Here is a 17,546-nt window from a genome sequence, read left to right as displayed (position 1 = left end):
CTGGATGGAAATCCATCCGACTTCGATCAATCATCTGGGCAGTTCGACAATATGAAATACTTCGAGGAAGTCAACACGCAGGCTCAGAAGCTTACTTCCGAACAAGCCTCTGACTTGAGGTTGGACTCCGAGGACTTGCCCGAGCAGCTTACTGATGAGGAATTTTCTGCGCTGGTTTGGGACTATGGGCCTGTCTCTGAGCCTGAGCACATCTCCGAGCTTGAGCTTACCTCTCTCCGAAAGGAACTGGATTCTTCGAAGGACCAGTTAGTCGAAGCTCAAGAGTCATCAGTAAAAGACAAGGCAGAAATCAAGTCTTTGAATAGCAAGCTTCGTGACTCAGCCCAGAAGGAGATGAGTGCGGCGAAGGATTACAAGGAGCTACACGACAAATTTGAGAATTCAGAAGCTGGAAAAGTTGCAAGAGAAGTCAAGCAATTGAGAGCAAAGAATGATGCGTTCAAGGCAGCTTTGGCCGAGAATACCAAGGAGCTTTGCCAGACTAAAGCACAAGTTTTGAAATATTGGAAACTCCTCAAGAAAAAGAAGTCTGATGCTGTCGTCGCACAAGATCTCAAGAAATACCAGATTGACGCGACACCACCTCAAAAATACACGATTGCCCAAAAGTTAGAGGACCACCGCCTTTCCAAACAGTCCTGTCCAAGCAATTTGCAAAATCAAGACAGCCTGGATCGCAGACTGGAGCGCGAACGCGTCAAATGTGGGATGGAGCCAGGCAATGCTGACGACAAAGGTCCTTCTTTCGGCCATGCCAACACGGGTATTCAAGAACCTTCGTCCTCCAATGTGCAAGTCGGAAGCAACCATCCTCGGAGCAACTCCCTTGGCGCCGTTCCTTGTGCTGAAGATGGCGATATGACCAACGACAACGGCCCTCTTTCATCTGGTGCTCTCAAGGCAGGTATTTCACTAACTTCGTTCTCTACTGTTCAAGTTGGAAACAACCGTCCTCGAAGCTCTTCACTTGGTGCCGTTTGTCGTTCAGCAAAGATCATTAAGTCTTACAACAAGGTAGCCGCAGATGGCTCCGCTGAATCTCACACTGCTTCTCCTGTTTCGCCACTTCCAACTGTTGAGTCGTTGAGACCTCGATCGGAATTATTGCAGATGGCTTTGCCGAGCCTCCTACTGCGTTTCCTATTCCGCCACTTCCGACTGTCGAGTCATCTGAGACCACAGTCCCTTCCTCGGAGCCAGAACACAAGCTCCCCGACACCGACCCAACAAACACCTCAGAGCCAGAACACAAGCTCCCCGACACTGACCCAACAAACAACGCTCCTACTCGTAAGAATAACCCCTTATACCTATTGTAGCGTCTGCTAATGTTTGATTCGAACCTGCAGTTGATCGAGCAAAGTCAGATGGTCGTTGTCGCAACATCTTCTTCCTCCTTTTCAGCTTCATTCTTGGAGCAGCTGCCTTTTCTGCCTTTGGCCATCGTACCTCCCAGCCTTTGATCTCATCCAATGGTACTACCAACAACAACGCTTCCTCTTCTCCCGAAGACCTCTGGCATCGTCCGAACCCGGCGATCGCCCTTGAATCCCTTGTCTGCACTCTTTTACCTGTTTTGGCCAAACCCCCATTTCCGTGTGACAATGTCGAGCCCTCTGACTACAAGATGTACTCCAGTGCTCAGCATATTGGCATCTACAAAGCCTTGAAATTGCAAGCCGCCACACAGCGACCTCCGAAGCTAATTCCGAAGCCAACTTTCAATTACCACGCTGAATCTATGTTGAAGGTCACTGACCACCCTTGTACTCATGTCCAATACATCCCCGAAGATCCCAGCGCTTCCTTCTTCACACAGTCCCGCGAATACATCTACCATCAGTACTGCCGCACCAAAATCACCCAGAACCCCAACTCCTTCGCTGGCGAAGTGATCATGGGCCCTTGGGAAAATGTGGGCGTAGGTGCTAGGGGCAGAAGTGTAGAAGTCAAAGCTCCTCCTGGTACGCAGCGACTTGATCGGATGTACGCCCCGCGGTTCGACATTCGTCGGCCTGACAAGGATGATTGATCGATCGCCCACAACGCATAGACTCTACCATGACCAATGCATGGTGGCTTACCGAATACTTTGAGCTGTTGAAGAGATATCATCAGAATACTTGCAGTCTCATTCCTTGTACCATCACATCACCACCTCCAAGAAGAAGAAATGGTCAAAAAGCACAAAAAAACACGAAAAAAGAAAAACAAAAAAGCCGAAACACAAGAGCGGAGGATGAAAGTGTTTCATGTCATGATTACGGTGGAGGACTTGGAATCACTTAGGATCAAATGGGGACGCCGTCTTCGATGCCTTCTGTGCTTGCCAACTGTACGGCGTACGGCGCACTTGGCGCATTTCTTGTTTTTTCAAAAAGACTACAGTCCAGCTGCGGCTCATTCTTCATGTTACTTTTCCTTGCCTTTCCTTTTTATTGTCTTGCTATATCTCTTCCAAAGATCGAGATAGGCATTCCATGTATTTCACAGCCTTACTCTCCATCACCCAAACCATCCCGCATCACTCAGTGGCGGGCTCAGTGCAGCGCACGCATCTCTCCGGAGATGCCAGCTGTGCTGTGTCTGTTCACTGCGATGTAGGATTGGGGTGGGCTCAGTGCAGCGAACGCGTCTCTCCGGAGATGCTCTGCTGTGCTGTGTCTGTTCACTGCGATGTGCGATTGGGGCGGGTTGATGGGCTTTGGCTTTTTGTTTGGGGAGATCGATTCGTGGTTTGAGTACATAGAATAGTTACATTGACTTCATAAAATGAAAGACATCATAAATAAACCTCATCTTGTGTTGCTTCTGCGTGATAGTAATTTCGATTGTGATTAATCCCCAGTCCAACTGCGTCTAATAAACGACTAAAATTCATGTGTTAGACGTAATGTAGGTATTACATGATGGGTTCGTCTGCGGAATCGGGTCTTTAACATTTTATTACAAGATGAATGAGCATGTGTGATATATATATGGCACTCTCTATATCATAGGTACGTATATAACCGGTGGATTTAGGCTAAACAGGCGCTTCCTGCATACATATAGCCCGAGAAGGGACACAACTAGGTATTCGTAATCAATTAAAACATTACTAACAGGACTTCTCATTCGCCGTTGATATTCTTTTCTATGCATGCATACCCGAACATATGTACCGCATCAATCAATGCCCAACGCATGCTTTTGAGCCGCACAGCCTTTCTCCGTACCTACACCAGAGAGGTTGATTAATACAGCCTCATTTTTCACGATAGGCACCAGTACGCTTTACTCTTGTCTGCGAAACGTAGGTTGGTATATAGTAGCTACCTGATCTACTCTAAGACTACCATAACCTCGACGTCGTTAAAGCAAACAGCCGCAAATCACTAATATAATATAATATATTACAATACAATACAATATGGCTGATGCAAGACACCGTGATGCAAGACACCGGGGAAGCCACGCCTACGATGACGAAATCCAGCAGCGTCACAGAGCTAGCCACCCGCCCCTGATAGAAGAATCCCCCGCGCCTGCACCTCCATCACCCGCCGCCGCCGCCAACGACAACGACAACGATAACGGGGACTTGCCCGCTCTTACGCTCTCGGAGCGTCTGCGCTCGGAACACCGCGGCCAGCTTATGTATTGCGTGGAGAGTCGGACGGTGGCCAACAAGGACGTGTGGGTATTAAACGTGGCGGAAATGCAACGGCTGAACCTGCAGGTAATGCGTAACAGGCTTGCGAAACTGGCTGTTGTGGATCTAAGGGTGGAGGTGGGTGATGCGTGGAGTGAGAGGAATGCGAGGGAGTTGGAAAGGGTGATGCATGCGTACTGTATGTATATTGCTTGTAACTTATATACCTATCTACCTTGAGCGTTTCATTCTCCGCCAGTACAACACCGCTTCAGCACGGAGTGTATAACTTACTCCCTACCTACCTACTTATCCATCACGCAGCTCTCTCTACCCCATGCTAAGCAATAACTCCCCGCACAGGCGACGCGCTCCGCGACTGGGACTACATGAATAGCCAGCGGTCCGCGCACGAATTCATCAACGACCCGTTCAAGCTGTGCAGCTCACAGGCCCGCGACCACAGCCTGATGGAAGAGAGCGGGCTCATGGACAAGATGCCGTCGCGCTGGCGCGCGCTGCTGCCCAGACGACAGGTAGTACCCGACGATGCGGAGGCGCCGCAGCTCCCGGGACATGCGCGCGGGCACTGGAAGAAGACGCGGGACCTGCGCGCCGTGACGGAACGCTTGATGTATGGGATCCTGGGCGGGCTGGCGCTGGTTGTGCCGATGTTGGTCATGGTGTTGCATAATACTGTTCTGACGGCCCTGCTTACCGTGTCCGTGGCCACGATCCTGTTTGCGGCGTTGTGTGCGTTTTATGCGGAGGTTGGACCGATGCAGCTTGTCGGGGCGACTGCTGCGTATGCTGCTGTGCTGGTTGTGTTTGTGGGGACTACGAATTCTTTGTCTTAGGTTAACTAATAAACGGGGAGGGAGGGTGGTAGGCTGGTGTGCTATGATAAGGAAAAGGGTTTATGTTTGAATGTAAATCTGCTCTGATTTCGGATAAGGCTGTAACTGATATGGGATGGATTGATTGATCGATCGATCGTCCGTATTTTTACCCTTCTCGAATTCTTCGAAATAAGCCGGAGTCAAGTTCTGTAATATGCGACTGGGATTGCCGATCCCCTTGTGGCGTTGCCTCTTAATTCAATGAAGAATCCTGGAGTTGTTGTCCTCTATAATTGGTATCTCCGGTTCTTCAAGTCCAAACGTGAATGTTCTGCCGGCATGCTGATTGTTGTCGAATCGAAATAAGGCTTCATCTGGGACTTTGCAGAATGGAATCCTAGCAGACGTAGATGATAGTGTGGAGCTAATCATGTGTCAGCTTTTCGCATTTCAAACGCAGAAATACATGCAAGTATTGGTAGGTTTGAGCTGACGGGATTTGGGAGAAGTTACTTGGGGGAAAGAGAAGCATGGATTCCAATGAAGATTTGTGTGGGCTGCTGATTCTTCACATTGTTCGGAGAAGAGAGAAGCGGAGAGGCAGGGTCTGTCCCAAGGCTGCTGGTGGCGCTCTTGCTGCGATTTGTCTGGCTGCGATCATCCTCCAAATATAGCGGAGAAGCGTTTTTATCACAAATTTGAGATGCTAGAGTTGACTTTATATCAAGCACCGAGAGATCGGCATTCTCATCCGTCTGTAGGGAGAACATGCTGGTGGTTTCTGGATGTAATAGGTTAGACGGGGTAGATTGTCGTGGCCGACGTTCTGACGAAACAGCAAGCTCACGTGTTAATCTTGTATAGTGCAGAACTGCGGAGCATGATTGAGTTTGTTTAACAGGTAGCAAGAATGCAATCAAGAACATGGATGTCTATTTTGTACTTGTAAGATATCTCATACATGGCCTGCCTACGTCACGTGATCATATCCCCGTCTCTGCGACGCAGATATAAGTCACTTATACGGAGAGCTTTTTGACAATTAGACAGTGAATATTTCATCATTGAGTAGTCAATGCATCATAGACAGAGATATCTCACGGTTTTATAAACGTGCTCGCCTTCAAGTTTAGCACGTGATAATACCCCCCTTTTCATCCCGTGAAATATTGGTGTCTTGCGAACGGCTCCTTGCATCATCAAAAGAGCGTCCCACTCGGGTTGGATTGCAAGTATATGATATTTATGTCCCGACCGATAGCTTTAAACCAAATATTCACAAATTGTTTGAGGTTGTGCTCTTTTGGAGTCGCGTCAAATGTCCTTTGGGGGTTCCTTTATGTAGAGTACAGCACCGCAGAGTGGATCACTCTGTCTAATTCATATAAATTTGGTTATATCCTCAAATGGTTAGTTGTGCTCCTATTCACCTAACTATTGTCCCACTCAACCTGATTACGTATGCAGCGTGGGCAGGTAGGCGTTGAGGGCATCTATCCATCCATATTCATTGTTTTACCCGCCATCTGCTTAACAACTTCTTCTTCCCCAAATCTTGGAGATTCCTGTTTCCTTCCACATCGTGTTTTGCAGATCTTCCGCATCGTGAAACAGCATCAAAACAGAACTTGTTAAGAGGATTACTTCCCACGTCTTACATTACTCGAGCTTTGAAAGGATTTCCAAGAGCATCAAGTTCTACCACAAAAATCAACATCTACTGATCCGGTGCCTCACAAGACCATGGATTCATCCGCAGAAATGGCTTCCACAGACGTCACTTCGAAGAGAGAGCGGGAAGAGTCTATTGTCGATCTATCCGAACAAGACCCAAACATCCATATCTCCGGTACTGGATGTTCCATCCCAATGCCCTCAATCAACTCGAGCGCCTACCTTCCACCCACGAAACGAGCCAGAACTGGTCCGGCTGCTCAATCCTCCATTCTCGGCACCACTTCTACCTCAGTCACCCCACATCCCAATACTAATGGCCCCGATAACGAAGCATCGACATCCGAAAATTCCACCACAAAGAGCCTAGCAACTCGGGATACCGCGTTGGATTCACCATCCTCTCCCTCCAATATCCCGGAAAAACTCAAGGCACCCGCCTCTCAGGCCAATCAGTCATGCAAAAACTGCAAATACTTCCAGGAAGACATCAGAAAATGGAAAGACAGTGTCGTAAAAGCCCAAAAGAAGACACGCGAAGTAAATGACGCGAATTCTGCCCTCACGACCGAGTTCGATGCGTTCAAAGCCAAGTACCAGCAAGCAATCAGCGACATGGAAGTCAAAGCCATTCGAAATGGTCAATGCGAGGTGGACAATATCGAGATGTCTGGTGTTGAGGCAGCAAATCTCGAAGATCTCCGAAACCAGCTGCAGGATTTGCAGAGCAAAATGCAGGCGGAGCAGAATGCACATGCTGAAACTCGAACCGCGAAAGGAAAAATGATTGTTGCTCACGAAAAGCAACTTCAATTGCAGAAAGACACGCGTCTGTTGACAGAAGAGCAGCTGAGGAATGCCAACCAAATCAAGAAGAAGGAAGTTGATGTTGAAAAAGCCAAGTATACCAAGATGGAGAAAGAATTTCACGCGAAGATTGCGCGGTTTGTGAACGATCTTAACAACGGCAACAAAGCTTATGCGCAGGCTTTGGAGCATATCAACCTCGTAATGCCCAAGGCACATGCCGACCAGATGCTCGAGGTGGAACACTACTATCTAGGACAGATTGGGGTCTTGGAGAAAGAAATCCAAGGATTGAGATTCACAAATGACACCTTAAAGACTGAGGGATACAAGCAATGTCAGGACCGTGAGCATGAATCTCAACTCCGTCTTGAGTCTGAGAAAAAGTCAGCACTTGAGCGTGAAGAGTTGATGAGTGCAAATGCCAAGCTGGCAGAGGCACACAAGGGTTGTGATGAGAAGCTCGCAAAGCTCACCCAAGATACCGAACTCGCACACACCAAGGTCCAGCGGATCACTGAGGATTCTGAGACCGCAGCGGTCAAAACAGCTGATTACATCAAGAAGCTCAGTGCTGATCTTGTTGACGTCCAGAATAAGAACGCGTATTCTGAGGCTGCAGCTGTCAAGGCAGCTGATGAAATAAAAAAGCTCAAGGCAGATCTTGTCGAGGCCAACGAATCAAAAGCTACCAATGGTGAAGCATCGGCAGAGCTCGCTGCATCAAAGGAGCAGCTTCAGCATTCTATCTCTGCCGCAGGCTACGAGGTTGGCTTGGAACTCTCTGGAGATATCGCTGAGAGTTATGTACTGGAGTCTGTTCGATGCATCAAGTCTCTCCGTAAGGATAAGACTGTTTTGAAGCAAGAACTCAAGAACCTCAAGCAGGCCAACGATGATACTTTGCAGAAGGAGCGATCAGAACATCAAAAGGCTGTTCAGGCAAAGCAGAACCAGATTGATTCTTCCAAGGACATCCAGCAATTGAGGAGTGCCCAGGCTCAGCTTCAAGCTCGTGAAGAGGATCTCCAAATTCGAGAAGAAGCTCTTGCATGGGACGTTTCTAACTTACGACTCGGAGAGATGAAGCTTGAAGATGAAGTGCGTCTCTACATGGCCTATTACGAGTCTCACGAGCAGGAGAAGAAAATACTCAAGTCCCGAAACAATGACTTGAAGACTAAACTGGCATCTGCGAAAGAAGCTCGCACATCTGGTAGACACCGAGAGATTCCTATCCCGGTATATTCTAGTAACTACCGTGACCGTGCTTCGCGTGGTACCAAGGGGTGCGGGGGTTTTGCAGAACGACCAGCCACCAATTCGAGCTCAACTCAAACTGATCCAGACCCTCAGTCCTCAACCTCCAATGCCACCGGTTCGACTACGTGCAACCCGACCACCACCTCTTCTACGCCTGCCGAGTCTATGCCCGCTTCGAATACTCCACACAATCCTGCTTCTCCATCTGCCTCTAAGAAGGATCAGGAAGATTCTTCAAAAGAGATTTGGCATGATGCTGTACACTACCAATTGGAGGAATATGATGCTGAGGATTGTTATGATGACGATGAAAACATGTCTCCATTTATCAAGTACCTGACACCACTATTCCTTTTCTTTGGGCTCCTCTTTTTCGGTATTTCAAACTACTTGTCCGGCCAACAAGATTACCTGTACGACCCGGCTTTTGCGTGTTGGCTCAGCAAGGTGGTCTTCTACGGCCTGAACCCGTTTGCGGATTTGGGGATGGATGGGTTTTTGAACCCGACCTCTGTGTTTATTACTGGTAAGTAAATCCCCATCGTCTTTGGCTTGAGAAATATTTGGGAGGAATTCAAACTGACTTGTTGCTAGTTGCCTTTCTTGCTGGCTCGTTCAGCAAGATCATACATGCCTGATGTTCTGCTTCCATCTTTTCGACATTGTCTCATTGGTTTTGATACATTTTGGTCTCATGTACGATTGCTTACGACGATTACGACGAATATACCCAAACATACATATCATATGGCACTACTACGCAACCACCGCTCTTCACCCAATAACCAAAAGCATCTCCACCCCCTTCGACATTCTTCCACCATCCATTCCCCAGGACATGGGACCTCAACATCCAACCAGGCATGTAAGCTGATTTCTGACTTCACCATGTCGGAAACCCCTCTACTTTGAGCGGGGATTAGTTTCCTTGGTTGCATAGGGTCTTTGTCCTTCGAATCACAAGTGGCGAGTTTGCTGCAAAATAAGGAGGAAGACATGCATCATCTAGCGTGTGGGACAAGGGACTGCGACTTCTTTCAACGAGGCATGTAAGTTGACCTCTGACTGTGCTGTGTCAGAAACCCCTCTACTTTAAGCGGGGATCACTTCCTTCGTTGCATAAATATCCTTTTGTTCCCTGGCGCTGGTGGTGATGTCTGGTGCTGAGTGAGTGATGGAGCTGTGGACAACGGATAAAACCCCAAAACAATGAAGAAAAAGGGTAAAAGATTGGAGGGGCTAGGAGATACTTTTGAATGATATATGGGGCGACGAGCAGGATGCTAGATTGAGCTTGGAAAGCTAAGTGCTCATCAGTGGTGGATAGAATTATTGAATCGATTTGGAATGATGGCTAGAATGTAAATCTTCGGTCTGTGAAGTATCTGCTGGCGGTGATAGATAGGCAGTTGGGCTTCTCACGCCTGTATTTTTGTTCTTTACTGCATTTGACAATCTCAATTCTGGAAACCCATCTACTCTGCTTATTTATGTGTGAGACCTTGTGGATTCACCGTAGCGCACTGGTATGATGTGAAACATGTACAATTCCGCACAACTCACGTCTCATGACTAGTGACTAGTGGCCGGTGGCTTGGGTTCTAAGAGATGCACGGTAGAATTTGATGAGGAACATTATCTCAAGCCTTTGAAGGTGATGTCTAAACTCTAATTGAGTATAAGTCGTTGACCTTATTTGACATAGGCGAAGCAAGAGATTATCTCAGCAGATTCTTCGAGTTTGCTGCTTTGAGTGTGGCTATTACCTATTCCGGTACCGTGGCGAGGTATATATATGTGCAACGCTTCATTCTATCATGTAGCTTACACGCTAGAGCTAAGCCCACCGCATTTCACAAGCTTATTCTTCTCAACAGGCTCACCATGCTCGTGACCGCACGAGTTTCTCTTTGAATAGTTCCCACTCTCCCCCTTACCCCAGTAGCTGTAAAGTCCCGCTACAAAGTTCCAGTCCGTCCGACGCTGCTTCTCCTTCTCGTTTCTCTTACAATTATCCTTGCATGATAGGCATTTGACGGGGATCTCACTGAGATGGTCAGATTAGAATTAAAACACAATTCCTGAAAGCGAAGGAAGGAAGGACTTACATTTCGATAGTTTCGGTTCGGAAGTGCGGACTGACGGTTCCAGGCTGGCGCCCATAGTAACCATACCCTTCATCACGGTAAACCGACGTGCTACTACGTTTCTCTCGTACTGTTCTCTTGGCTACTACTGCATCTTTTTTTTGGTTGGATTTAGATGGTGGGGATTTATATATGGCGGGCAAGTCGTCCAACCGCTCGGTATCATAGCCAAGATCTGGTTTCCGTGCGACAGCGTTGCCCCTTCCATCGAATACTGGCGCTCTATAGTTGTCTCGTTTGACGACAGTGGCTATATTGATCGTGTCAACAGATGTACTTTCAAGTTCAAAGGTATGTGGACCATATGGCTCGAGAAATTCCCCGACTTGGTGTGCTGTGCTATTTATATCCATTAAAGGCAGATTGCGCTCCATGAATTGCAAAGCTTGCTTTTGAGGGGGTTTGGAGGCATTTTTTGGAACTTAGCTGGGTATCTGGGGGACGATTTACTCATAGCTACATGAAGAGTGGAACCACAGTTGGAAGGAGATTCACACGGTTTGAGTAAACTAATAGGGTCATAAAGTTCTATGATTCACAGGCATTTTCAATGCTAGTTCATATTCACTCACTCACACCATACTAAAATCGTACAACTCCAATTCCAGCAAACATTCTGACACCGAAATTCTTCAAGAAAATTCAAATCAGCAAACACCACAGTCGTTTCTTTCCTCTTCTCAGATCCAGGCCATCATCACAAAGCAATATATCCTCACCTCCTACCCGAAAATCCAAAATGAGTTCACCAACCTCACCCCAAACCCTTCCTGATACAACCCAGCAACCCTCCTCCGACTCTCAACCAGCAATTCCGAAGCTCCACAAGCCCACTTCCTCTTTCCCGCCACCCATCATCGACTCACGCACAACATCACCTCCGCCGCCATCTTGCACGAAATGCAATCGCGTCTACCAGAGCGGCAAAGCCGAAGGCCTCTACGACGGTTTCCGAGCCGGCATACATGCGGGCCGCGAAGTGGGATATTTGGAGGGCTTCTCGGAGGGTTTGGCGGCTGCTATGAAGATGTATCGGGAGGAGTGGAGGTACCAGTATGGGTATGAGGTGATACAGATGAAGCAGAAGAGGTCATCGGGTACCTTTTTCAAAGGTTGATGTTTGAGGATATGAATGGCTCATAATTTGCAGGATAATCCTTCGGGTTTATGAGGGAGGGAGGTAGAGAGAATTTGTCGGAGAAGGGGTAGAGCGTAGTGCAACTTTATGACTTGGTCGTTTTCGTATTGGCTAGGATGATACGGCTTGTAGATTAACAAACTACACTCTTTTGAAGATTGTGATGGAACTCTAGCCTGTGTGAGATGATGAGATGTTTTTCAATGCTTACGTTATGTCATGATAATATTTCAAGCGTATAATACTTTTTATCAATACCTCACACAGTTAGTTAGTGTTGGTATCACAGGTATCGTATCAAGCAATGGTAATCACTCTCCCTAGCTGTTAGCTACTAGTTAAGACCCAGTCTGTGTGTTGCATTCGTGTTTGTGTAAGTCTAAGTGTGGATGAGGAAGCGAAGAGGTTCTGGTGGTTACACCAGGTTATGCCTCTGTCCCTTAGTCATCGGCGCTAAGGTCATGACCCACGTATCCCAACAGCTAATTAGGACCGCAAAGAAATCTACGCAGGATATCTCTCATATACTAATACTAATATTTCTGGCATTCTGGTGGTTATTTGGGAGTTAGAAGCTAATCAAAAGCGAAACAGCTAACTAGAGTACAGACAGGAAGTCAGCTAATCGATGGCTACTGTTTACGGAGTGGAGTATAGAAGTGAAGTTTTTTTCTTTTTCAGGCAAATGTCACTCGTCTCGGATTGTAGGAGGGGTCTGCTCCGATAATTATGGCAAATATACAAATATGCAAATGTGCAAATAGACAATAACCCAATATCCTTAACTATAAACCTCTCCTAAAAGCGTTACACATTTCCCTCCATCTCAATGTCCCTCATAATCCTCGCCGCTTCCTTGGCTAGCTCTCGTGTCGTCTCCTCAAGCTCGCCAATGTCTCCAATAGCCTCAAACCTCGCTCTCCAGTAAGCGTACCTCTCCTTCGACCATCCTCTTTCCCCCTTCCAATTTGTGGAGATCCAATCCCGCTCATCGGGCATTGGTCCCTCCATCTCGTACAGACCCCGTGCGTTGATTTGGATCCAGACTGTAGCAACAGGGACCCAGGTATTCAATTTCTTGACATCGTGCATCTCGCGTTCGTACTCGAGTTCTTTGTCTGAGAGGGGATCCTCTGGGTCGTCGGGAACTGGTGGGCTTTGAAGACTAGGGGGTAGGTGCTCCCATGGTGTTTTCTCAAGCGTGTGGCGCATTGGCCAGCCAGCGCGCCGACGTTGGTCTAACTGTGGGATATTATACGTAGACAACTTAGCACAAAACGAGTTCATGTTAATCCACGCCTGCCTCTTAGTATCGCGTTCGAGATCTGTTGAACTCGGATCCTTAACTTAAAACCCGGTGCCAAATTCGTTAGGGACCCCATTCAAATCGTGCAGTATGGTGACTTGGTAGACTTACAGTCAAAAGCAAACTCCTGCCAATACTCATTGAAATCACACATCGCTCCTATATATCCAGACGGATCCTCGACCCTCTGAAGCTCTACCACAAGCTCCACTAGTCGGTCATTGAGGCTGGTGAGTGCCCGCACGGCGTCCGCGATCGTTCGCCAGAGCCTGCCAAAGCGATCTTCGCAGGACTCCCCCCTTTGTATTTTCTCCACAATCTCCAAGAGGGGTTCTGCGATCTGCTTGGCGATCTGGGAGATTGGGACCGAGGGGTCTGAGAAGAAGGTTCGCAAAGCGGATAGTTGAGTTGAGGAAAGGGGATACTTTTCCTGTTCTTGCGATGCGAGAAAGGCTTTGTAGGGGGTAGTAGGCTCCATGGTTGCTTGTGGAGTCGATATCAAATGTCCTTTGGTGTTGGTGTTGGTGTTGGTTTCGTGTTGGCGTTGGCTTGGGTTTTGTTAGAAAAAATGGCGAGCTAGGCTGGAGAGTGGAAATGAATCAAGAACTGACCAGTTGATGGAGAAGATGATAGATGCCTACTCAAAATGCTTTGTTTGTACTTTATACACATTAGAAGGATTCAATTACGTGTCACGGGGTATACTCAATCTGCAACATAAAGGCAGGAGCAGGCGTAACTATCAACATCTATTTTAGTGACATCATCCATAGAAGGATTTGTCACACTTCGTATTATGCAATGATGATCCTAAACTCCGCAGGATGGTAGTGCGTCCATATTACGCCCGATGCAATGATGCGGTGATGCGGCGACGCTAAATGCAGTGGTTGTACAAAGTAGCCAAGATTTGTCTTATCTCAGTCAAACCCCGGGCCTCGTATAACACACATGAAAAGAAGTATGAGTGTGGAGTAGGGATGAGCGAATATTCCATTGATTAGTAATTATCAATCCTATAATTTAATTGAATCATAGTCTAATATATATTATCATGTCATCTATATAGGATTACGGTTTAGTAAAACATATTATATGATGAATAATAGGCATATAATAATACGTAGGGCATCATTGCTAACATTATAATAAGATCGATCTTTAAATCTCCTATGCTACATCTCTAAGGTGGGAGGCTATGCCCTAGTATACTTCTTGGCTATATATATAAGGCCACATCCTAAGTATTTTATTATCAATGTTAAAAAAGGTTAAAGTTGTCTATAAATCCTACAATCAGTGTTAAACTTCATTATAGTATAGTCTAGCATATATTATTTTCATTAAGCATCCCTAGGATGAAAGCTCCAAGGATTTGAAAGAATGTATTTAAAGGAACTTGGCATTGATGCTGGTTAGACACAAATCCTCTTATAAGTCTATTCTAATCACTTCGAGGCAGTGAAGCTTCCTTCCGCGTGGAACATAGTATGTCGTATATTGCTATGTAGCAATGAAAGGATCTTCACGTATAGACAACTCGATATAGGTGGCTGTGTGTAGATAAGAGTTCTCTCTTTTGAGTTGACGAGCTGTAGCTGGAAGTAGGGATTTGCAAAAAGTATATGAAAGACTCAGTGGCCCAAAGTGTCTTTATTTGAACAGACTCCCAGAACCCATCAATTCTATTATTCTATATTATCTATCCCATAGCTCTAACCCCCACAAAGACAAAATGCATTCTCCAGGCTCCCTTCTCACACTCATTCTCGTCGCTGGAGGCACATTCACCAGCGCTCTCCCAGCGAGCACCATCGAAGCGGAACTTCAGTCACCTGCTTTGAGCGTTCGTCGAGGCAATGGCCGTACAGTTTCAGTAGGGCAGTACCCAGAGGCACCCGTCACCTGCCCAGCAGCACCCCCGGGCCAAGCACCACCACGAAACTACCCGGAATTCCCATACTCGGTCAACCAGATCAAAAGTGCCTTTCTCACCGGAGCGACATTGGCAGCCGAAGGAAAGCAGATTGGTGACAGTAAGGCTTCATTTCCATCCCCCCTCCCCTTCCTAATACAATTACCTGCCAACTTAAGAAAAGAAACCGCGTTAAAAACCATGCAGGAAACTATCCCCATGTCTTTGGAAACGGAGAACAGATTCCTTTTCCATGTGGCACAAATAAGATGGAATTCCCCATTCAGATGGACGGGAAACCATATGCCGGAGACGGCGTGACTACTACCCCGGATCGTGTTGTATTTGAATACAATGATAAGGATGACAAGCAATTTAAGGTCAAGTTCTGTGGTGTTATGCGTCATGATCCTGCTGGATTCGTGGCATGCCCTACTTAGGCCTCCAAGTTTTGATGAGTTAAATGTGTTGTTGAGATGGAGGATAAAATGTTTGGTGGATGTGGTTCATATTATAGGCAAGAATGTTAGATTGAGAGGGGTTTATTCGTTTGATTTCTATGAAACTATAGCTGTTTTTATATTCTACATTTAAGGGTCTCTTGAATAAGAAATTGCAAAGTTCTACATTTTATTAGTCTGAGAACTATAGATTAAACAATGTGAGAACTTGTTAGTGTAGCACCGGCTCAGCAGTCTCTAGAGCTAAAGTATCGCGTTATACACCATTAACATAATAGCTAGTTTCCAGCTGATTTAACGAAGAGATCTATAAAGCGAGGGCCAAAATGAACAAGTTTTAACACTGCAAAGTTTTCTTCTATCACATCAGGCCTTTGAGTCGCATGATGAGGTGTAGTATGTTATTGGTGCTCTACTTAAATCTGAAGCATATTCATAGGACCAAGGTTCATTTGCATTTATTTCTCAATTACCATACAAGTCGATTTTGACCAAATTTAGTCAGCAAGGGGAAATACAAAGTAGAAGAGAAAGCATCAACATTCAACATCCCAATCCCGTTTTCTATAAGAATTCCCGAAACATAATCCTTGAAATTCACAGGCCACGTCGGTGTCTCCCAGTATCTAGCTTTGAGACCTTTCATACTCGCTGCATTTATTTGCTTGTTCATCTTCGCCAACTGTGCGGGACTGAATTTCCAAAGCCATTGCTTTCCAAGGGCGTGGGGCATCGAGACACTAGCATAGTACGAGTTCGTATTATCGTAGATGGGGTTTGAAATATCGTCTAGAGGAGCATCATAAAAAATGTCGCGGTAGGTAGTGTTGGAATTGAGAAGATTGAAAGGGGCATTTCCGGACGCGACAACGATGATTGGAGCCCAAGTGATCCCAGTTGAACTGTTCCAGTGAGTAAGCCAGCCCTTGGACCGGAAACCCTCAAGCTGCTGATTTACATAAGGCCAGAGTTCAATGCCGTTGGATTTGAAATCCAGGAGGACTATTAGCGTGGTGTTTGGACTCGATTGAAAGATGCCATTCCAATTACTACCATCTGAAACGGCAGAGACATTGTTCAGGTTCTCCAAAATTGTGATAAGGGGTTGAATATATAATTTCTGGAGTGTTCGGTCTTGTGATAGGGAACTTGAAGCGTGGCCTACTAATAGGTCTTCACTGCCTGCTTTTGTTGGAAGGTGTATGTCTGCTTCTACGCCTGTGCAACCGGCTGCTAGAGCTTCGAAAAGAGGAACGGCGCGAAAATAATCATTATGCGAATGACACTGCAATGGAACAATGCCTTTGGTAAAGTCTATATTCCAGGGTGAAAGGAGACCCACGGAATCTTCTGGTGTATTCCAATCCTCGACGAGAGAATTGACTCTGTTCGATGAAGCCCTAGGTTTATTACGTTGAGGGAGGCTAAGAGCTAATGATAGCCAAGACCTATAAACAATCATGGTTAGCTTTTGAAGTTCCCCAAGACATATTTGGGGAAAGTACTGACAATGTAGCAATGACCCCAAGAACAAGCAGAGAAGCAGTGACATAGAACCAACTCTTTCTATAAAACTTCTTCGCAGAGTTTGCCCGTATATATTGTTTCCATTCAACACGAGGTAGGTTTTTCCAGCTACTATCACTGGAGCTACTCCGACACCTAAGACTATCTTCAAAGGAAGAAAGCGACTCCTCTGCCTCTGCTATATGTTGTGACGTCATTAGCTATTAGACTATGTTTATCTCTGCATAACTATACGTACCAAGCTGAGGATGTGCCATCTCTGGTTTGTTTGCGTAAAGAGTATCGTGGAACAGTAACATGTAAGAAGAGCTAATTCAACAGGAAGAGAATATGATAGGGAGGGTGTTAAAATTCTTATGCAACTTAACAAGACCATCAAACACACTGAGATGAAAAAGCAGTTGTGTGTGTCTGGAAAGATAACCTAGGTTAATAGCAAACAGTAAGGAAGATCTTACAAAATACATTGTTTATTCTACAGCCCTTTCCGAACCACCCAGGCTTGGAAACTTTGCCTCTCAATTCCTCTAGGATTCCCAGCATTCGTCAACTATAGGTTAATGATACTGTACTATTTCCAATTCTTTTTGAAACGCTGACCAATATGCCAGAATCCTACTTTATCCTTTGATAATAATAGTGTAAAAGTATATGACGTCAAAGTTCTGTGCCATATACTCCTTTTTGTGAAACACCAACCAAGTCGTTGAAATCCCATAGGAATTATACGAGTAGCATGCTCAAAACATACATAGATTCATCGTTTTCAAAATTCGCTTCCTTGAAGGATTCTGCTGCCCCTCACCAGCCCCCA

At 46.1% G+C, this 17,546-nt stretch overlaps 2 protein-coding genes across 2 annotated transcripts; one reads left to right on the top strand and one right to left on the bottom strand.

Moving 5' to 3' along the window:
* Positions 1-3,433: 3,433 nt before the first annotated feature.
* LHYA1_G006995 (uncharacterized protein) lies at positions 3,434-4,512 on the top strand (the record flags this gene model as incomplete). The annotated part of the gene is made up of 2 exons (XM_031151927.1): positions 3,434-3,854; positions 4,019-4,512. The coding sequence occupies 2 exons, from the start codon at positions 3,434-3,436 to the stop codon at positions 4,510-4,512; spliced, it is 915 nt and encodes a 304-aa protein (XP_031004054.1).
* Positions 4,513-15,674: 11,162 nt separating this feature from the next.
* Positions 15,675-16,989, bottom strand: LHYA1_G006994 (Altered inheritance of mitochondria protein 6-like protein; the record flags this gene model as incomplete). Its single annotated transcript, XM_031151926.1, has 3 exons — positions 15,675-16,653; positions 16,715-16,910; positions 16,971-16,989. 3 exons carry the CDS (start codon positions 16,987-16,989, stop codon positions 15,675-15,677), a joined length of 1,194 nt encoding a protein of 397 aa, XP_031004041.1.
* Between the last annotated feature and the right edge of the window lie 557 nt (positions 16,990-17,546).

The sequence above is a fragment of the Lachnellula hyalina genome (genome assembly GCF_007821495.1).
Source record: "Lachnellula hyalina strain CBS 185.66 chromosome Unknown contig00101, whole genome shotgun sequence".
NCBI classification, from domain to species: domain Eukaryota; kingdom Fungi; phylum Ascomycota; class Leotiomycetes; order Helotiales; family Lachnaceae; genus Lachnellula; species Lachnellula hyalina.
This window is presented reverse-complemented; position numbering and strand designations above follow the sequence as displayed.